We start from the raw sequence: 23,250 nt of genomic DNA, 5'->3' as shown, positions 1-23,250 counted from the left end.
CTGCCCACCAACAGTGCCTCCATCTTGTCAGGATTCAATTTGTGTATGTTTTCTTCTCCAGTCTTAAACTAATTACTAGGAGATAAGCTTCGCTTAAATCAATACTATGACTTTCCTTCTAGCCAATTGTATTGTTAGGTTGATGGCGATTCTAATTTCACTTGTTTGGAAATAAAACCCACTGTTACTCCAAACATAGTGATTTCCCAGAATGGTGAAGATGATAAATCTTACTTCAAGTCCCTTAGGTTCTACAAGCATGAGGGCACTCTTACAGAGATGACCTAACATCTGCCCATCTGGGGAGACCATGACTACATCTCTCATCTCTCTGCAATCTTGCAGACTCCAGTGAGTCATAGTGGGACTACTCCTTCTCTGAAGAATTTGTAACCTAGTCAAAGTAGACCAAGACTGATTTATTAAAGCCATTGCTTACATTCGGAATTCTTTTAAAAGTGTAAATAATGAGATGCAAATATACAGAACATTAAAATATATAAAGCCTTTGCCTCTCCAGATGACATTGAACTACTGCTTCCGTCACCATCAAGTTCCACCCTCTATTGTGTGTGCAGGGCAGTCTCAATCCTTACCTGGCAACGCCTCACCAACTGGGATTGGTTAATTGTCTGAGGTTAGGCGGAAACCAGCTTGGTATCCAGCTTGGGGAGGTGAAGCTGGGCTGCATTGCCGGGAATATTGTGTAGGATGGGGGGCGGCCTGCACGTGACCACGCAAACAGCGCCCCCCATTTGATGTGGGGAGTGGTCATTATGGCATTATTATGGAATAATAATATATCCCATATATTAATAATTCATTAATTAAATTACTATAATGCCCTTCACCTGAGGATCACAAGGCAGTTTACCATATAAAAACACAAAAATACGGAACGTGGTAACAAACAAAAACAATACCCCCCCACACCATTTAAAAGGTCATTGATTGCTTAATTAGCCAAAGGCCTGGGTGAAGAGGAATGTTTTCACCTGGTGTCTAAAGATATATAACGAACAGGCAATGCGAGCTTCCCTGGGGAGTGCATTCCACAAACAGGGAGCCACCACAGAAAAGGCCTGTTTTCATGTTGCCACCTTCCAGATGCCTCATGGAGGAGGCACAGAAAGAAGGGCCTCAGATGGTTCATGTGAGGAGAGGCAGTTCATGTGAGGAGAGGCAGTTCAGTCTGTGACATTTCTGTTGCATGTTGGACCCTAAAACCATAAATACCAACTGCAAAATAGGAGAGCATTATAATACTGTTTAATCTATACAGTCTTTATCAGTGATTTTTTTCCTAGGGGTACGCATGCCTCTAAGCAATTTGTGAATCTAAGTTTGGCCTCATTGAGGGGCAGTATTTCGATAGGAGTAGGAAAATGAGAGTGCCCCTAAACATTTTTTTAAAGAAAAAAAAAACACTGGTCTTTATATAAGCTTCATTATTTTATTTATTAAATGTATTTCTTACCAAAAGGTCCCAGGACAGGTTACAAAACAGAAAAGAACAATGTCATAAGAATCTCTCTATTAAATTTGGGGGAGGGCAGGAAGTATCTTGCCTAAGACCACAGATTCATAGCTGAGCTAAGAATTGAACTGTGGGATCCCAAGTCATGACTCGTTCTCTTAACCTCGAAATACGAGAAGGATAATTTAAACTAGCTATTGTTATCATTCTTTTTTCCCTTTAAATGAAACTATTGGTTACCACAACAGGAATATTGAAAATTGGCCTCTAATTCATAGCATCCCTGCACTTTCTTTTAAGCCCCTTCATCTTTTGCCACCCCGCAACCCTGCACTCAAATCTATTTGAGTTAACAATCTAATTAAGAGCTATAATTCACTTCTGCATAAAACAATGGCAAATGTGTTGGATTGCACATTTTCTCATAACATGATGTTTTCATTAAGTGGGTTGTTCACATATTGTTAAGCAATTTAAATAATTAACTTCCTATAATAGAAGAACACAGTTACAGTGACTAGTTAGGTTATTTCATTTTAACAATATATCAAAGTCTAAGTTTTCAATATGCATGCCTTAAAAAAAATAACAACAGCCCAAGGGGCTGATCCTGCTTCCTAATTTGTTGAGGCAAAGGCTCAGAGGATCAGGCATAAAGGGGTTTTACTGCCAGCCAGAATACTATAGAAAAGTAGGGATACAATGGAATGGGATTGTGGAGGTGATACTTACTAGGAATAGCAGCAACAGCAGTTCTACAGACAGAAGAAGCCAGATGTACTGGGCCTTTTCCTGATATCCTGTTGGAAAAGGTCTGTAGTTGGTGGAACAGCTCATGCTTGGCATGTAGAAGGATGCTGGCATCTCCAGATAGGATTGGGAGAGATCCCATCTGAAACTCTGGGAAGCTGTTGCCAGTCAGCAATACTGGACTAGGTGGACCAATGGCTTTATTCTGTATAAGGCAGCTTCAAACATTCCTATTACCTGTAAATGGTAGTGGTAATACTGATGTAATAAAGGTAAAGGGACCCCTGACCATTAGGTCCAGTCGTGACCGACTCTGGGGTTGCAGCGCTCATCTCGCTTTATTGGCCAAGGGAGCTGGCGTACAGCTTCCGGGTCATGTGGCCAGCATGACTAAGCCGCTTCTGGCGAACCAGAGCAGCGCACGGAAACGCCGTTTACCTTCCCGCCAGAGCAGTACCTATTTATCTACTTGCACTGTGACGTGCTTTCAAACTGCTAGGTTGGCAGGAGCAGGGACCGAGTAACGGGAGTTCACCCCGTTGCGGGGATTCGAACCACCGACCTTCTGATCGGCAAGTCCTAGGCTCTGTGGTTTAACCCACAGTGCCACCCGCTTCCCTAATACTGATGTAAGGACAGCTAAACTATCACAGAACATAGATGCCCAAACATCATTGTAGAGAGTTGCCTTTACACTGGTCTCCCCACACAATCTTGCATTTGAGTAAAAAAACAAAGTTTGACAAGGATTTTGCAGGAATTTAAGTTCTGTGGTTTGGACCTGGAAAGGCATGAGCAGAACTGTGCTCACAGAATGGGACTTTTGTACATTGTACTGGCACCTCACCACTTATGGAGTTTTGCAAGATGACAGAGACCCTTCGTTTCAGAAGAATCATTGGTCTTTAAAGCATTGCTTTAGCTGTTATTCAGCTCCTGATTTTATTGATAATGTTTAATGCTGCTGTGCTAAGCTGTTACGTATTTTGCTCCTAGGTTGTGTTTTATCTTGCTGGTTATTTTTTACACAGTAGCATTTTGTTACATAATGGTTTATTGTTTTGTTTTATTATTGATACTTCAGGAAATCGGTGTATTCATTATATTTAAAAAGATATAAATAAATTGTAGTTTACTCACCCAATCCCAGGAATCTGAAAAAAGGGGAAACTTTGTCTCCAAGCATTTGTCCTTGGACCTGATTCTATCTACAGCTTAAAAAGCAGTATCAATGGGGTCATTTCTTCTTATGGATCGCTCCTGCTATTAATTATTTCAAGGACTCATACTGAAATAATTTGATATTGTTGGTAAGTTGCCTTTGCTTGAATAATTCTTTTTAAACCAGAAGTAACAAGATCACTCACTTGAATAGAAATACTTCTTGATTATTCCAGAGGCTTGGTGAAAAGTCGTACTCCATCACTTTATAATTTGCTGCTCCATCATATGCAACCTTCTAAAATGAAATATATTACAACATAGGAAACCATCTTAGAGCAACAAATTCAGGATGAAATATGGCTGGCAATTTGGGCTAATTCTCCTCCCTGATGTCTGCGTGTTTTAAAGTGATGCATTCGGTTATCTTACACCAGAACATAAAACAGAAGATTATGACATACAGAAAGTGGAAACAGTGTGCCACCAATGGAGTCATACACCCAAGTCACTATTTTAATATTTCACTGGCTTAACCATGTGGATGTGGTAGACTGGGATTTAGGTTGTATGATAAAGCATTTATATGCACATAAATAAATATGAAAAATGGGCAATTTGCATTTCCTCAATTCTTTTCTCTCCACCTAAACATGATCACGTGTTGTTGCACTAATTACTGGAGATTGTCAGCTAAACATAAGTTTTCAGTCCAAGTGACAATTGTCATCTAAATTGTTGTGGTTTCAGGTTACTGATGTCAGGCTGAAATTATATATATAGATATATATAGCACATTTAGTCTCAAATCTTCCATTATTGGGCAAGGTGACTGAGTGAGTGGTTGCTGAACAACTCCAGGCACGCCTGGAAGAAGCGGACCATTTGGATCCCTTCCAGTCGGGATTCAGGCCTCATCATGGGACTGAAACTGCCTTGGTCGCACTGGTCAATGATCTCCGGCAGGCTAGGGACAAAGGTGAGAGCTGTTTCCTACTTCTGCTGGATCTCTCAGCGGCGTTTGATACCATCAACCATAACATCCTTCTGGACCGTCTAGAGGAGCTGGGGGCACTGTCATACAGTGGTTCCACTCCTTTCTCCTGGGATGTGTTCAGAAAGTGGTGGTGGGGGATGAGTGTTCAGACCCCTGGGCTCTCACTTGTGGGGTGCCTCAGGGTTCTGCCCTCTCCCCCATGCTTTTTAATATCTATATGAAGCCGCTGGGAGAGATCATCAGGGGGTTTGGGCTGGGTGTTCATCAGTATGTGGATGATACCCAGCTCTACCTCTCTTTCAAATCAGAACCAGTGAAGGTGGTGAAGGTCCTGTGTGAGTATCTGGAGGTGGTTGGAGGATGGATGGTGGCTAACAGATTGAGGTTGAATCCTGACAAGACAGAAGTACTGTTTTTGGGGGACAGGAGGCGGGCAGGTGTGGAGGATTCCCTGGTCCTGAATGGGGTAACTGTGCCCCTGAAGGACCAGATGTGCAGCCTGGGAGTCATTTTGGACTCGCAGCTGTCCATGGAGGTGCAGGTCAATTCTGTGCCAGGGCAGCTGTTTACCAGCTCCATCTGGTATGCAGGCTGAGACCCTATCTGCCCCGCGGATTGTCTCGCCAGAGTGGTACATGCTCTAGTTATCTCTCGTTTGGACTACTGCAATGCGCTTTGAAGGTGCCCCGGAAACTACAACTAATCCAGAATACAGCAGCTAGACTGGTGACTGGGAGCAGCTGCTGAGACCACATTGGCTCGCAGTACGTTTCTGGGCACAATTCAAAGTGTTGGTGCTGACCTTTAAAGCCCTAAATGGCATTGGTCCAGTATACCTGAAGGAGTGTTTCCACCCCCATCGTTCTACCTAGACACTGAGGTCCAGTGCTGAGGGCCTTCTAGTGGTTCCCTCGTTGCGAGAAGCCAAGTTACAGGGAACCAGACAGAGGGCCTTCTCAGTAGTGGCACCCGCCCTGTGGAACGCCCTCCCACCGGATGTCAAAGAGAACAACTGCCAGACTTTTAGAAGACATCTCAAGGCAGCCCTGTTAGGGAAGCTTTTAATGTTTGATGGACTATTTTGTTGGAAGCCGCCCAGAGTGGCTGGGGAAACCCAGTCAGATGGGCGGGGTACAAATAAATAATAATAATAATTTACAGTTCATCTGTCTTTCATCATAGAACTGAAGATTGCATGGACTTTCTTATTCTAGCACTGACCAAATCTAGATATATTTAGCTTTGGGTAGGTGGCTGCTTCATGTGTCTTTGGACCACACGAGTATAGTGGGACTTTTGAATTAAAAATCTTTAGGATTACACTTTTAGTTCCATAATGAACACATACTAATAAGAAAGAGTCAGTAATTGGTTTTAAAAGGCATTTCACCAAGAAATTGTAGAATTACAGAATGCCAAGTTGCCAACAGCAGCTGCTTAACATTCAAGGTGCACATTCACTTAAAAAGTCAGTTCATGTTTAAAAGTAATTACAATCATTTTTTATATATAGCTCTGGAGTACATTCAGAATAACAGCTATGACTTTCTTGCTCCCATGGGACCTTGCAATACCCTGACCAGAGTTCTGGACTGATTGTGTGTGCGGATAAAGCTAAAACAAGAAAGAGAGTGTTTATTAAGACAGAGATAGAACCTGGATATGGCAATTGATTGGTGCCTGAGAATGAATATAATGGATGACTATCATGACGAATGGGTGGACTGAAAGCTGCATTAAACTTTATTATTCTGGGGTAAATGCTTCCATGAGAAAATATCACAGCAAGTTAATGCTTTATATACCAAGAGACCAAGGACGTGGGTGGCGCTGTGGGTAAAAGCCTCAGCGCCTAGGGCTTGCCGATCGAAAGGTCGGCGGTTCGAATCCCCGCGGCGGGGTGCGCTCCCGTTGCTTGGTCCCAGCGCCTGCCAACCTAGCAGTTCGAAAGCACCCCCAGGTGCAAGTAGATAAATAGGGACCGCTTACTGGCGGGAAGGTAAACGGCGTTTCCGTGTGCTGCGCTGGCTCGCCAGATGCAGCTTGTCACACTGGCCACATGACCTGGAAGTGTCTCCGGACAGCGCTGGCCCCTGGCCTCTTAAGTGAGATGGGCGCACAACCCTAGAGTCTGTCAAGACTGGCCCGTACGGGCAGGGGTACCTTTACCTTTATACCAAGAGATATACAGATAGACACGGAGACTGTGGACACACTTCCATTTACTCTACATTGTGCTCCTACTGCTGGCTTGGGATGTGATGTAAACACATGATCCATAATCTATACCTATCCTGTATGGAAACACTGCATTTTGACACATTTTCCCCCAAAACCAGCTTCTATCCAAGTCGAGAAAAAGAACAACCTAGCTGTATTTTAAGCGGGCAATGTGCACACAGCCCATAACAAATATTGACCAGGGACCCTTTCTCTCAGCTACCAAAGTAGGAACATAGGAACCTGCTGGTGACTAACATTGGATGTCCCCCCCCTCCCAAACTACACAACTACAACTTGGTTTGGAGGAGAGAAAAACCATGTAGCATACAGAAGTGTTTTGGATAGGTATGCCACACAATGGTACATTTTTGTTTTTCTGTGTGTGGCTGGGTTTTGTGGTTGGATGACCACACTATGCCAAAATGTAGTTATCGAGTGTTTCTCCAATGCTTTATTTTGATGCTTATGGTATCATCATTACCTTTTCGGTTTCTTTTTTAAACTGCATTTCATCTGAAAGAAATCCAGATGGTCTTTTGTCTGTCTTGACATTTAACAAAAAAACACATCCACTCGACTATGCCTCCAAGATACATTATGACTAATTTTTAGTGTACAATCTGACCCCCTCCTTTGGGCATCTTGTTGGTTTTACATCGCTTCCCCTTTCAGCAAAGGCCAAAATGTGCTAAAAGGGAGGCAGTTCGGGGAAAAGAGCGCGCGTGGCCCGAGGCGCACAAATCCTGCCGCGCTTCCTTATTCTTTGCAGATTCAGTGGGAACCTCTGATTTTGTTCGACGGCGGCAGCGGCGCTTCCACTACAACCTGAGCCCTGTGGGCTCCGTCCTCGAGCAGGAGCGAACCGCATTGAACTCCGCCGAGTTCAACATGGGTAGACTCAAGCTGCGCCTAAAAGTACTTCGAAGTTTCACGGAACGAGGCTGGGCGTGGTGAAGGAAGCGTCCTTTTAAAGGTGGGGTGGGACGGGAGAAGCAGAGAACTTTTCCCTTGTCGAGCGTTCACACGAGACCACGACGAGTGCCCACCGTGGGTGAAATTCGCCCCTCCAGCGTCGACTTCCCTCACGGCTGCGCGTGAGGAGAAAAAGAGGAGCGAAGCGGCGCCTCGCCTCCCCTTCCCCTCACCCAGGGTGTGCCTCCTCCTCCTCCTCGCCCGCCCGCCGCGGAGCGAGGCGCCCCTCTCTTCTCCGGGAGACGCCTGCCGCCTTCCTGCCTCCCCCTCCTCACCGAGTCTCTTTGTGGGGCCCCAGGGAGAGGAGCCCAGCGCGCCGCCGCCGCCGCTCCTTCGCCCGCCCTTCCCCGCTCCCTCCCGCCATTGTGCAGCCGGCAACGCCAGCTCTCCCACCTGCTGGCGGCGGCGAGGCGAGCGACGCCCCCTCTCGCTTCCCATTCGCTCCCCATTCACCCTTCTGTGCGCGCGTATGTCCCCAGCTGAACCGGGGAGAGCCCCCTCCTCCTCCTCCTCCATCTCCGCCCCGCTCCGGAGCTTGCAGTGCCGCCACCTTGCCCTCCCTCCCTCGCTTCCTCCTCCTCCTCCTCCTCGTCGTCGCGCGCTCCCCGAACTAAAAGGAGGCAGCTGTTCGGCCAGCGGCGCCTCCTCCTCGCTCCCGTTTCCAGCCCTCGGGAGCCGTCGCCGCTTTCCACCCCCCAGGCGTGCAGCTCGGGGAATAGGAAGAAGAGGCGCTGCTGCCGCCGCCGCCGCCTCAGACTGCAATGTGCGCCCTGCTGCTGCTGCTACTCCTGCCGCAGCCCCAGCCGCAGCCCTGAAGGAGCCATGCCGGGCTGGAAGAAGACCATCCCCGTGTGCCTGCAAGCCGAGCAGGAGAGAGGTGGGTGAGCGCCACCCAGGCGCCGCGAGGGGGCTTCGGCGGCGCCGCGGCCGGCAAGTGGGGTGGGCTGAGTGAGGCAAGACCCCGCTCTCCGTCGCGCACCGACCCTTCCCCCTCCGCCCGCTCCCTCAGGTGCTCTCCGCCCAGCGCGGAGCCCTCCTTCGGCTTCGGGAGGCGAGCGGGTGGCGGGAACGAGCTTGCCCCGCGAGCGGCGTGGAGGGGGGGAGTGTCTTGTCAGGAAGCGGCACCTGAGGGCGGGAGGGGCCGGCCCGTCTTCCTCCTCCTCCTCCTCCTGGTCGTGCCGCGAGTGAACTTTTATTTTCCTGGCTGAGGGAAGAGGTGGTGGTTGGGCTTCCCCCTCAGGCAGACCCTCCCTGGGGCCTTGGCTTCTGTTTGTTCCGCCGGTATCCTTGGGAAACGGAGAGACTTGGCGAAGTTTTTTGTTTTAGTTCCTGTTCTCTCTGGGGCTTCTTCCGTAGGGGGAAAGTGGCTCTGCAGGGACATTTTGGGTCCAGAGCAAGTGTGTGTTTTTTTGGGGGGGGTGGAGGAGGAGAGCTCTGTAATGGATCTTTCCTCTGGTGGGCAACAGTAGTGGAGAATGCAAAGTCCGGGCATGTCCCCACAGTGTTGTTCTGGTGTTTTGCCTGAGGGGAGGGGTGGTGGCAGGTGCTGCGAAGCAAGCGACCCCTTCCCTTGCAAGCCACGCAGCATTGGGCCAGAGAAGTCAGCATGGCAAGCCATAGAGCCCCAGGGTCCAGCTGTCTCCTTTTACGATGAAGCTCCCTCCGTGGCACTTTGAGTGGTCAAGCTGCGCCAACTACGAACGTGGGGCTTTCTGAAAGAAGCAGTGCCCTCATTTAGAGTTGCCTGTTTCTGTTAGAGTGAATTCTTTTAGATATTTACAGATCTGTACAGCAGGCAAGGAAGGGATGGCTTTTATTTCAGATAGTCCAGATCCTAAGGGTTTCTCTGTTATGCAGATTTTATCAGAGAAAGCTGGTGAAGTAATACAGTAGCCCCTCCCCCTTTAAGGTACTTTCTACATGTATAGTGCAGCCTTCTGGTCCAGATATATCCCTGATATAAGGGGAATTGTTGTCTGGTATTCAAATTCCAGCACCAGACAAAACTCTTGCTTTCAGCTGCTTAGCACCTCTGAACTTTTTCCTCATGTTGAGTGCTCACTGTTTTCATTAAACACTGTGGGGAAGCATGCAGAGGGTTGATGCCATGATGGCTGTTATTGTCGTGCTTTGTATTTTATCTGCCTTAAAAAGCTGTTGTTATGGAAAGAAACACACCAGATTTTGTCAGAAATTGTATTCTGCACACAATTTCTATTGGGTATGTTTGCAAAGCCGCCATTCATCTCCACTGGTGGCCATGGGGCTTTTAGATCCCAAGTTTAATCCTAATCTGTACCTGTGCTTACCAGTTTACCAAGTTCTTAGAAGTAATTAGCTGATAGCACTCATCCTCAAGGTAAGTTAGAACTGCTGGAAGTCTGGAATTTGGAAAACACTCCTATAATTTGTACTTGGTCCTGTTTGATGGTATCAGAAATACATTTCTGGTTCTTGGGACATGGAGTAGAGGAGGTGGAGCAACAACTTTATAGAACGTTTGAGAGCTATGGAATCCAGCTGAGACTGTCAATTGGCAGCAACCAAATAAAGGGTTTTCCATGCCAACGTGGGCTTGTTTCGGGTACCGTTCAATATTGTTCCAACACAGTGGGTTTGATGTTTCTGGTAACTTTTCAAATCCTTATAAATTCAAGCAGCAGTTTTGTACTGAATTCAGAAGTTAGCTCTGTCACTTAACCCAGAAATTGGGTTTCTTATATTTGTGTGTATAATATTTGAGGGTGAGTGGTCTGATTTAGTCTGCTAGAATTTGCAGGGTTTCAAAATACATTACTGGGCAGAGTATAATGTACAGTTGCACACATTCTTCCATGGTAGAGAAGATATTTGGTTTGTAAGACTTGACTAATGATTTGGTAAAATGTATTGCACCACTGATTTCATTTTGTATGTGTGTGGGTGCAGATCACTTACAATTCATTTTGTACAAGAGTAGCTAACAAATATTAAATATGAAGCTTCCTGAACTGCTCCAAAAAAAGATATGTTTAGCTCTGACTGAGGATAAAACATTCCTGGCTGTACGTTAATCTTCATTGGTAAATGACAATAGTACTCAAATACAGTACACAATTCTCATTAGTTTTTTACATTGTTAATTGAAATATAAGCATTCAAGCAACACATGATTTAGACGTTTTCTCTTGTTACTGTTATAATAAACACCTTTGTAAAGCCAACATACACTTGAATAAACTTACATATTCTGGGGGGAAAGGTAGATAAATTTCTGTATTGTCACACAGAGAGCTAACTCATTAAAATGCAGGAAAAGCCCCCCCCCCCCCGCCAGCTAAGCTCTGCATAGCAAATATGGCAAAACCAGAGAATAATTTCTGTGCATCAAAATCAGAGTCAGGAATGTGCCTTTAGATTTATCTCTCTCTCCCTGTTTTTGTAGTGTGCAGTGAACAATTTCCTTTGGTCGTCTTTTCTGCTTTGATGTTTTTCTGCACCAGTAGAGATGTTGCCTTGTAAACAGTTCTCATGCTTGTTTATTTAATTTGTATTTCTGTTCAGCTTATTTTCATAAGAGTTCAGCAAGCCCATTTTTACAAATTATTTATCGCTCTCTTATTTTCTTTTTCCGTGGTGTAAATAAAAAAGCACTTTGAATTTCTGAAGTAGAGTTCATTTTATATTGCTGTAGCTTAGCTAATCAATTTAGCAAGACTTCAGTGCTTTTTCAGATTCAATTATCTCTCTTTGCTTCAGATGCAAGGAAAATATTAAGTGATAAAAATAAATAATTGGTGTTGAATTAGGGTACAAAGAGACCACTAGATAAACATTTTAAACTCACTGGAAAAATGGCCAGTGTTGTAATGAAATGAAGGTGCATATTTAGTGTTTATTGTGGTGCTGACTTGGAAAGCAATTACAAGTATAGTTAAAATCTGATTCAAAGCCAGTTTGCTTATATCTCCCTCTGCTGTTAGTAGATAATATTTCTCTTCTGTAGTTCATTTATAGGAATCAGGGTAACATTTTCCCCCCTGTGCTTACTTTCAAAGAGTAAGTGTTCCCTGTTTGGTGTGTTTATTTTGTGGATCGTAGATGTAAATAAATAAATATACTGGTGAACTGTAGAAAGGTTGGTATTTAACATATGGTGCTCTTGTGAGATGCATGCCTTGAAAGAGGTGATTTTTCCATTTGGGTTACATACCTTGGGTTACATACGCTTCAGGTTACATACGCTTCAGGTTACAGACTCTGCTAACCCAGAAATAATACCTCAGGTTAAGAACTTTGCTTCAGGATGAGAACAGAAATTGTGCGGCGGCGCAGCAGCAGCGGGAGGCCCCATTAGCTAAAGTGGTGCTTCAGGTTAAGAACAGTTTCAGGTTAAGTACGGACCTCCGGAACGAATTACGAATTAAGTACTTAACCCGAGGTACCACTGTAAAAGCTAACTGTGTGGCTGTTCTGCATATGAATTCCTATACAGTGGTACCTCAGGTTACAAACGCTTCGGGTTACAAATGCTTCAGGTTACAGACTCCGCTAACCCGGAAGTAGTACCTCAGGTTAAGAACGTTACCTCAGGATGAGAACAGAAATAGCACAGCGGCAGTGGGAGGCCCCATTAGCAGTGGCGTAGCGTGGGGGGTGCAGGGGGGGCCGGCCGCACCGGGCGCAACATCTGGGGGTTAGGGTTAGGGGGCGCAAATCCACGGGTTAGGAGCGCAAATTACTTGCCTTGCCCTGGGTGCTGACAACCCACGCTACACCACTGCCCATTAGCTAAAGTGGTGCTTCAGGTTAAGAACAGTTTCAGGATAAGAACAGTCCTCCGGAACGAATTAAGTTCTTAACCAGAGGTACCACTGTATAAGTGAATTGTCCATAGTGTTGCTGACGTCAGTGGGATCCCTCTCAAAGTAATGCTTAGGATAGAGATTTGCTAACCTTTTTGGGACTGTGGGCACATTTGCAAAGCAGAGATGTCATGGGCATCACACACACAATCCTGCAACCAAGCACACAATTGGCTACAATAAAATGCACTTTTCAGGCTTAATAGTGTAGGGAGAATAGACTGTGGGGCACCAGAAAGGGCTCTGCTGGTGCATGTGCACCCATGGGTGTCAAATTGGTAGTTCCTGGCTTAGGATCTCGCAGCCTAGATCAGGCAGCTGATATGTTAAACTAGTGACATTTTTAATTTTATTTGTGCATTGCATAACTGCTGTTTCCATCATTTTAATTCCATGCTTTAAAAAAGTTGGAAATTGTTTTAGCCTTTTTTTACTTTGCACAGTCAAGATTACACAAGTGATTATGTGGTGTTTTGTTTTTTGTAAAAGATTTGAGTTCTGGTCTCTGTTGATTAATGACATTGTAATATAGCTACTGAAGTAAAACCTGTCACTTCAGAAATGGCATGTAAAAACCAACCAATGTAATATGATGTATCATTAAAATTCAGGGCATATTTTCCTCCAGATTTCTGCTTAAGCTGCTAAAGCAAATCCATTTATAAGCCACCTAAAACACTTTTGAGGTGACATATGAAAGGAAGAAGAAGGAAAGAAAGCATTTTTGGGTTGACATTCTTCAGTATTCCTTCCAATCAAGTTAAATGAAATCATTTTATGGGTTTCCTGTGTCAGCTTTACAGCTGATCATTTTTGACAGGAGTGGAACGAACAATAAGTCTTGTTTATGGTTTGGAATTAGGACGGCATCACAAATGCAGAGCTTAGAATTAGGGTGACGACCATTTTTAAAAGTTACATGGGAAGTTTAAATTACTTCTATAGCTCTGTGGTTTTAAATACTATTTTATGATTTAGCTTTTCCTAACTTACCAGCTGCTACAATTGCTAAGCCATGTGCAGCCTGATACTATTTAAAATTAGATGCACCTAAACCCATTATTTCAATGGGCTTAGGCGTGTTCAGCTTTACATTGGAATGGGCTGCTCAACTTTCTAGCAGCTCCTGTAACCCTGTTATCATTCACAACAGTTGCCGTCCTGAGAGCTGATGCCCTTCTCCCAAAGGTTCTGAACCTGAAGAAGAAGAAGAGGAGTTTGGATTTGATATCCCGCTTTATCACTACCCTAAGGAGTCTCAAAGCGGCTAACATTCTCCTTTTCCTTCCTCCCCCACAACAAACACTCTGTGAGGTGAGTGAGGCTGAGAGACTTCAGAGAAGTATGACTAGCCCAAGGTCACCCAGCAGCTGCATGTGGAGGAGCGGAGACGTGAACCCGATTCACCAGATTACGAGTCCACCGCTCTTAAACACTACACCACGCTGGCTCCTGTACACAAATTGTCTAGCAATGGTTGCATCTTGGTTATGAGTGCTTTACATACCAATATATTTAAAGGTTGAGGAAACCTCAGTGTGCCCATATTGTACTTTTTAAAAAATGATGTTTTATTTATCCTCACATTTATCACAAAAGAAAGGTTAAATTTTGTTTACCTTATTTTCTCACACTTGCACAAAATGAAAGCTCGCACACTAATAGCAGGAGTCACACCCCTGCCTCTTTCCCCACTGGATGACAGCACTTGATGTGAAGGTAATATCCTCCAGGGAAGAGTGGAGGATAAAATAAAAATTGTGAGAAATGGATGAAGGCGGAGAGAGAAAGAGCACAAATTTATTTGTCTATTTGCAGAACCAAGTCAATACATTGAGACAAATTCTAGAAATATAACCAAAATAAAGCACTAAAAAGACCATTTTGACAACCCCCCGAAAAACCAGTCAAGTTCATATACAGGTACAGTGGTACCTCGGGTTAAGTACCGGAGGTCCGTTCTTAACCTGAAACTGTTCTTAACCTGAAGCACCACTTTAGCTAATGGGGCTTCCCGCTGCCGCCGCACCGCCAGAGCACGATTTCTGTTTTTATCCTGGAGCAAAGTTCTTAACCTGAAGCACTATTTCTGGGTTAGCGGAGTATGTAACCTGAAGCGTATGTAACCCAAGGTACCACTGTATTGCTGTTGGGATGTGGTACATCTTCTGTGTGATAGGTGCCATGTTGCACCATTTATAGCTGTAAACAGATAGCATTTTTGTTGTGTGGACTACATGGTTACCTTCCTATGCCAGTTTGGGAGTAACTGTATCATCCCTGTAGCTGTTCCACATTTCCATGTGGAAGTGGTAACCACCCCACACCAGTAATTATTAAGCAGCTTTATGCTGTTTTGATATTAGGAGGTTGCTTCATTGTGTACATGTTTATTACATACTTGAAAACACACGTGAGCGGTTCATTCCCGCTAACCCCACTCTCCTGCTGTTGACAAATGAGCAGGCCATAATCACATATAGTGCCTTAATTGAATACGCTGCTAGAGAACCAGCTGCTGTTCCTGGGCCAACTCTAGCCCTTTATTCCATTACAAGACTTCTAACATGCAACAGCCACAATCCCCTTGTATATATCAGTATATACTTGGAATGAAAACCAAGTTAACAAAATGACTGCTAAACTTCACTGTAGAGCACAGGGAATATTTGCGAGCACAAAAATCACCCTCAGATGGGAAGTAATATGTTTATCATTCATTTTGACAGTACTACCTACATTCTAAGAAATGTAAATAATTTCTAATTCTGAGGTCCGTTATTTTCAACTGTGATCTGAAACCCATTTGTTTAAAGTGAAGAGCATCCTGGCAGATTTATGTGGGCCTTTCTTACTGTTGGTGTTTCAGCTCAGGGGATGTATGTAAGTAATTACATCTATACCTTGGTTGACAAATGCCTTGCGACCCAAACGTTTTGCCTCCCGAACACCGCAAACCCAGAAGTGAGTGTTCTGGTTTGCCAACATTCTTTAGAACCCGAAGGTCCGACGCAGCTCACGCGGCTTCCAATTGGCTGCCCGAGCTTACTGCACCCATTCTGAAGCCATGCCTTGGTTTCTGAACGTTTTGGAAGTCAAATGGACTTCCAGAATGGATTCTGTTCGACTTCCAAGGTACCACTGTACAGGCCTTCATATTCCTGCCCTCTTGAAGGGATAACCAAGCAGATAATAGGAAAAAAGCTTATGTTTGGTTTATCTTCCCCGGCCCCTAACTACAAACAGCCATTCAGTTGATGAGAATATAAATCAAAGGAAAACCAGAAGACTTGTGACAAGGACTTTAACATACAGTCTTTTGTTAGATTTCGCATTTAAATTTTCAGAAAGCCACATCATGGGTGAGTGTTTTCTTTAGCCTTGTGTTTTATCCATTTGTTTTTATTTATTTCACCAGCCAGAAAGAACTGATAGGAATGAATATACACCCCCAGCATCTTGCGAACCTTTTGCTGAAGACCAAAATGATTCCTATTCTAATGAGCGAGTCAGACAATAAAATTCTTGCTCACTGCAACTGCAAGCAGCTGAAGCAGCACTTTCGATTTTAATAGAATAAATTTAGGAATGAGACATAAAGAATACTTGGTGAATAACAAACATTGAAATTTAAGCAATGTGGTATGAGATGCATCTTTGTCCAGTAAGAATATGTACAGCACATAAAGATATATAGATGGAATATTGGATGCAACTCATATCTTTTAACAGAGGTCCTTCCATCTTAATTATAGGTCCTTAAATTTCAAATTGTCATTTGTCTTGCAACAGCAATCAGCAAAACAGTTAAATCATGTAGAGATTTAAACCTATGTGCAATTTGAAAATACTTTATATTATTAAATTGACAGGATTAAGAGTACTGTTCAATTGTCATGAGTGCATCTAACACTGTACATAGATTTTATGGTCCAAAGCCCAGTTGATCTCTGTTCAAGAAGAAGCTAACTGACTTTAATTATAGGAAACGTGAGATAAGAATCCATGAGATGGTGTTCATCTGGTCAGAGTAGACTATCAGACTCCATAGAATATTTGCAGTATCCAAATATGTCATGCCCCATTTTTGTAGTGTGTAAGTTTTGCAGAGATGAATCAGAGTAGGCCAATCTAAAATGTGTGCTTTTTGAGTTTTTTAATATAGATAATATTTTTAAGCATGCATAAACCAGAATCAACAGAAGTTTTCCTTTCAGGAAACCAGCTTATGGCTCTGACAGTACTGTGGGGTGTGTGGAAAGGGCAAGAGTGCAGCTCTAGGACTTTTCTTTTTTAAAATTGCAGGAGCAATTATGTTTTCTGGGTTTTGTTTTTGTTTTTTGCTGTGGCAAGTGAATGAAGTGATAATGAATTTTCAATTTCTACTACGGTCATACCTCACTTCTCAAACAAAGATATTTCCCAGTGGTGTCCATTGCTGCCCTCTGGCAGATTTCAGGTTTGTCCTCCAAGTTTAGTCCAGATAATATTGTATTTTGTGGGGAAACAAGGCCGATCTGGGCATTGAAATCACCTCCCAAGACAAGCTGAGGGTTGGGTGACAGAGAGTCTATACTTTCGAGTAGTTGGTCAAGTTTTTCCCAATATGATCTCAGTTCCCCACAAGACTTTACTGGAGGTATGTACACGCAGATATAGTAAGTATTTCTCAAGAGACTATCAGAAAGGGACAACACTAAAAAATTAGGGGTGGTCAACGAGGGACAATGTTGAATTGATACATTAAGAGAGGTTGACACCAGCACCGCCAGTCTGTTCAACTCCCGAAACCATTTGAAAACCAAGGCATGGCTTCCGATTGGCTGCAGGCGCTTCCTGCACTCAAGCGTAAGCCGCGTCAGACATTCAGCTTCCGAAAAACATTTGCAAACCGGAACACTTACTCCTGGGTTTTCGGTTTTCGGGAGCCATTTTGTTCGACAACTGAGCCATTTGAGAACCAAGGTACCACTGTATTGGGAGAGGGAATGCTCTTGCCACTTTTGACTGAGAACAATGTAGCCACTCCTATGTTAATGACTTGTACCAAAAAGAGGGTGCCAGCTCACAATACTGTACGAAATACTGTTCAATCTGTGTCTCTGGATTCTGATGCAGACAACTGTTTATCTGTCCCTGTAGCTGTTTATTTATATACTCCATTAGTCATGTAGCTGCAGTGTGCATACACAATAATCTGAATTCTTAGATGTTTTGTGGAAAAAAGCAACAGATAAGAGCAGGTGTTCTCAAATTTTCTAAACCTCCTTCCTGTGGCTTCACATTTCTGCCTTACTTGCTACCTCATTCACAAATGACACCTGTGACTCCTCCATTGGAAAGTCTGAAAAGGGAAGACATCTATACCAGCACAGATTTCCTTTGCCTTCTGTGTTTCTGCAGCTTGTCCTCTGGGAGAGAAAATCCTCACTCAAAAACACATGCGTGCCACTTCACAAGCAGACTGAAAATGATCTTACAATTCCTAAGCTGCCTGAAGCATATTCCGAATTAGAGGGGGGAGGGGCTTTTCCTTCCATCAAGGGACTGGCTTTTCCCACCCTTTTGGGCTGCTCTGCCTTTCCCCATCCTCCTTCCATTTTGTTTGTTTCCATCTTCTCCTCCCCTGCATCTTTCTCCTGATGTGTCTGTGGCAGTCGCCTGACAGAAGGGAAACCTGCCGGCATGTGGGAACACATCCCAAACTGATTTTTGAAAACCTGTTTAAGGCTACAGTTAGCAAAAGATGCTTTCCCATCAAAAGATGTTTGTTTTATTTATTGCATCTGTTCTATGATCAGTAATATGTGGCATTTCACCTATTCTGTATTGTAGATGTGATACACTGGAATGTGCACATTAAATTTAATTTTAATTGGTGCACACTCTCCATATGTTGACGAGAAAGTATGATGTCAAACTTTTTTTAGGTTTAGCGCCCTATGTGAACTATTGAAAAGGATTTTTTTTTCATTTTTTGGTATTGCTTTGGAAACAGTTCTGTCATTTCCATAATAGATCATTAGGGATTACATGATTGTAGCTGTAATACAGTTGCACTCTGCTTTGTTCACATATTTATAATGCTCACTTCTATTAATATCAGTCAATTAACAGGATTCTCTTCCTTCAGTCCTGATTTGCATCAAGTATTTGTTGCATCAGGGGCTTTTTAAACTTAAAATTGGATCTCTTTAAAAAAAATATCATAACGAATATGGATATCTTTTGATATCCACTTTGCATATGCAGAAAATACAGGGTAAGAAAAATCCTGGTCTGTTGTTCAGGATTAAACAGTGGGAGGAGATGTTGGGCAAGAATCAGGGAAGCCTGCAAAGTACTTCTGTTCTCTCTGCACATAGAAGTAAGCAGGGAGGGGGAAAATGCAAACAGCCCCTTAGTATAGCATACAACACCATATGCAATAATAAAATATTTTTTGTGCCACAGTCCATAAGACAGTGAAAAATTGTGCACCTTTTGATATCAATGTTCCCAGCAGACCTTTAGGACTTGATTTACTTGCTGCACAAGGACACTAAGGGCTACATAACCCCTTCCTCAGATCTTGCGAATTGTTTGCTGCTAATGCACCTGTCCCTAAAACAGAAAGAAGAACTAAAGCTTTCTAGGAGCAAAGTAGGTTGGCAGCTGACAGTGTGTCGCACTAGTTCACATAACCAAGTTTAGCATTTATTTCCAGCCTAAACTGACTGTGAAAAATACAAGGTAGAAGATGACTGTATTGAAAGCCACCCTGAATTTGCAGCATATGAGGATCTTGAATGAGAGAACAAGTGTTCATGAATTTTTAAAAACTTCCTTCCTGTTATGAAGAGATTTTATGTACAGTCACTGAAGGCAGCAAAACCAGCTGCCTGCTATGTTCACCTCTCTTTTTTTATTTACCTTCTCCTTGTCTTTTAGCATGGAGAGATCACCCTGTTGTTACTGTAGCCTCTGGAAACTTGTCTGCTGAGTCAGAAAAAGAGGTGGAGTTGGGAGGAAATATTTATTAGCTTAAGCTGTTAGCACTGATTGCTTGTTTACATCTGAGAGGATGTAAGATGCTTTCCTTTGGGAAGGTGTTGGTGTTCAAAGGTAAGCAGGAGATAATCCTCACACTATCTGTTTTTGATTTTACATTAAAATATTCTTAAAAGGATTCCACAAGCCTTCCTGAGTATAGAATAGTGAGTTCGAAATGAATATATCTTTCTACTATGGAGTTCCAGCTACATTCTTTTTTTGTAGTATCTTGCCCTTCATCCAAGACCTGAGGGCAGGTTACAGCAGTAAAACACAAATAAACATAGTTCATCTGTCCATATATTACTGTAGAGGCCAAATCTTAGGATTTAGAGGCCTGTTAAAAAAAGACAGTTTTTTGAGCTGGCACTTAAAAATAAACACTGTGCCAACAGGACCTGGGGGGGGGGGCGAGGCAGGGGGAGTGCATTTCAAAACCAGGAAGGTGATGTTGGGAAGCGCCTCTGGAGAGTGCCAGATCTTCAATATCCACTATGTAGTGAAAATGTATCAAGGGTCTCCCTAGCAGATTTCAAATAAGAGGACAACAGTAGCAAAAGGCAGAAGTATAGGTCCTTGAGCCCCAGTGTTATACAGTCTTTAGCTGTCAGATGCATCAAAACTCTGGCGGTTGCATTTTGCATAAGTTCCAACCTCTGAATCATCTTCAGGAGCAGATCCATGTAGAACACATTGCAGTAGTCTATCATGTGGGATGATGATGATGATTAGTTATTGTTATTGAATTTATATACCACCCTATACCTGGAGGTCTCAGGGTGGTTCACAGAACAAAATCAAAATATAAAACCACAAAATATATAATCAAAATTAAAACAACAACCCAATGATCCCCCTGCCCAACCCTCAACCCCCATTTTAAAATGGCATATGATTACTACAGCAGGCAGTCCCTGTCCAGGAATTTTGGGTCTACAAACCACAGTAAAGCTGTGTGTGTGGAATGGAAGTAGCTGGTGAACCATCTGAAGCTGAAAATATGCACACCATGTCACCAAAAGAACCAGAGCATATAATCGAGAAGTATCCTCAGATTACAGGCCTGGTCCTTTGGGGGTGTGCAACCCCGTCCAAAACAGGCTACAGTAGAACCTTGGTTTTCGAACATAATCCTTTTCGGAAGTCTTTTTGACTTCCAAAACATTTGAAAACCAAAAATCAAAGGGCTGTTGGCAAAATGAATGATGAAAATCGAAAAACGTGTCATGGAAGCCACTCGTCTTCCGAAAATCGTTTGAAAACAGAAGCATTCACTTCTGGGTTGTTGGCATTTGGGTTCTGAAGCGTTCAACAACCAAGGTTTCGCTGTACCACCTTTAATTCTTCGACCTGGAAACTGCCCACCCACAACATTTCTGTTTTGTTGGGATTCAGCTTCAGTTTATTGGCTCTCTTCCAGGCCTTTACTGCCTCCAGATACTTCACCTGCATGGTTTATCAGATTCAGATGAGAAGGAGAAATTAGAGTTGGGTGTAACCAGCATATTGGTGATGTCTTGTTCTAAATATGCATGCTTCCCTTGTGTTTTTCCCAGATTACTCTACAGTGGTACCTCGGGTTACATACGCTTGAGGTTACATACGCTCCAGGTTATAGACTCTGCTAACGCAGAAATAGTACCTCAGGTTAAGTACTTTGCTTCAGGATGAGAACAGAAATCGTGCTCCAGCGGCACGGCAGCAGCAGGAGGCCCCATTAGCTAAAGTGGTGCTTCAGGTTAAGAACAGTTTCAGTTTAAGAATGGACCTCCGGAACGAATTAAGTACCCGAGGTACCACTGTATACTGTACCAAAGTCTTGTTCTCCTCAGGAAGAACTTACTATAGGCTGTCTGATTTATTTGAACCTTTTTTTTATAAATAGGCTACTATTTGGAACTAGTAACTAAAATTTGTTTCTCTAGCACTAAATAACCAGAGGTTTGGGGAATGTACTGTACCAGACTGCTATCTGGGTCACAATTTCCTAGTAGGTGCATGGTAAAAGTGACTGAAGTCTTCTTTTTTTATATAATTATTTGAATTATTTATACCTTGCTTCTCAGCTTCTCAGCTCTAATTTCCAAGATGGCTTACAACATAATTAAAACCAGCCACACAAAGTAGCAAACCAAACAAAAAGCTAATATGAAAAATCAACAGAGCAGCAAAGACAAAAAATAAGTAAATCTTGAACATTCAAAAGTAGTTTTTAAAGAGCTCCAAAGCAATTTTTTTAACAGATCAGCAGAAAAAGTGAATAAGACCAATCAAAAGCCTGTATAAACAGAATAGTGTCTTAAGTTTGTGCTTGAAAGTCATCAAAGAAGATGCTGGCAATTTGACAGGGGGAGAGAATTTCCACAGGTGTGTTACCGTGACTGAAAAGGCTCTGTCCCTCATTGCCAACCATCTCACCTCAGGAGGTGGGAGCCCTCTGACCAGTGCCTCTGAAAAATATATTAATAGTTGAGCACATTCATGTAAGGGTATCCCATACTTCAGGTACTCTGGTCACAAGCCACCAAGGGCATTATAGGTCAAAGCCAGCACCTTGAATTTTAAACTCAAGGAATGACATTTTAAGAGCAAGCAGCACAAGAGATGCAAATTTGAAATGGGCATCCTTATATCTTACTTACATGGTCCTTACATTGGCTATCCTCACATGAACTATTTGGAGTCGCAAATAAAATAAATAATATTATTTGGAAAGGTGGCGCAAAAGAGGATTCGGTTAAGGTTAATTTTGCATTGACGCTCCCCCCCCTCCCAGTAAACGGCCTTTCCTATTCACTGTTTGAAGCCGTTTAGTGCAAATTTCCCCTTGTCTTTTTTATGGCATTTCATGCATAAGAAAAAGTAAGGAGTCGAACAATATCCAGATGAAAATGAGCCCTATCTTCACCATTTTAAAAAAATGAATAGTTGAGCAGTTAGCGTTCCTACCCTTTTCACAGATCCATCTCTCTGCCTACTTTATCCTTTCATATTGTCATTGTCATTTTCCCTTTACTTACCCCTACCTCCTCATTCCTTCTACATTTTCTTAAAGTCCATATCAGTCTAAAAGAATATTTTACTCTTCTTGTTGGTGCTTGCCCTAGATGATGGTCTTTGTGCATTTGCAAGAGATGGTTGCATAAGAACAGTAATATGCTAACAAAAGTACCTCAGTGTCTGCATTTTGTGGCAGTAGAATTACCATATTTTTTGCTCTATAAGACTCACTTTTTCCCTCCTAAAAAGTAAGGGGAAATGTGTGTGCGTCTTATGGAGTGTGTGCAGCTATCCCAGAAGCCAGAACAGTAAGAGGGATTGCTGCTTTTGCTGCGCAACGATCCCTCTTGTTGTTCTGGCTTCTGAGATTCAGAATATTTTTTTTTCTTGTTTTCCTCCTCCAAAAATTAGGTGCATCTTATGGTCTGGTGTGTCTTGTAGAGTGTATATTGGTAGCAATTGGAATGGTGTTGTATTCAGAGCAGTTCTAATGTCTAGATCTGGATTCTGAAGGAGGTTAGGATGAGGCAGACGTGTCTCTGCTGGCAGAGAGCAGCTTCATCAGTCGGGTGGGAAGACATCTGCTGCAAAGGCCATTGTTATGCACATAGACATTAGCCTGAAGTGGACAAAAAGAGGCAGGACAGAGTTTGCATTGGATCCGCTCTTTCTTCAAGAGGTCTCTGTATTGGTGCCATTAGCTATTCCAGTTTGAGGTTTATGTAGTTGATATTACCTCATTTGGTTTTGTGTATGTATTTGTGTGTTAAATTTTACTAAATGGAGATCTGAAA

At 43.1% G+C, this 23,250-nt stretch overlaps 1 protein-coding gene across 2 annotated transcripts in view; it reads left to right on the top strand.

Annotated features, from left to right (window-relative positions):
- The first annotated feature begins 7,627 nt into the window (after window positions 1–7,627).
- Window positions 7,628–23,250, top strand: part of GRIP1 (glutamate receptor interacting protein 1) — a 334,184-nt gene continuing 318,561 nt past the window's right edge. Inside the window, exon 1 of one of the 2 annotated variants that reach the window (XM_053406881.1) lies at window positions 7,628–8,457. In XM_053406881.1, the coding sequence (XP_053262856.1) occupies window positions 8,403–8,457 (55 nt within the window). In that variant the 5' untranslated portion in view covers window positions 7,628–8,402. The remainder of the gene's footprint in view (window positions 8,458–23,250) is intronic. The other variant, XM_053406876.1, reaches the window with a different exon arrangement.

The sequence above is a fragment of the Podarcis raffonei genome, chromosome 10, assembly GCF_027172205.1.
Source record: "Podarcis raffonei isolate rPodRaf1 chromosome 10, rPodRaf1.pri, whole genome shotgun sequence".
Classification (NCBI taxonomy): Eukaryota; Metazoa; Chordata; class Lepidosauria; order Squamata; family Lacertidae; genus Podarcis; species Podarcis raffonei.
The sequence above is the reverse complement of the archived record's forward strand: the minus strand, read 5'-3'. Positions and strand labels throughout refer to the sequence as shown.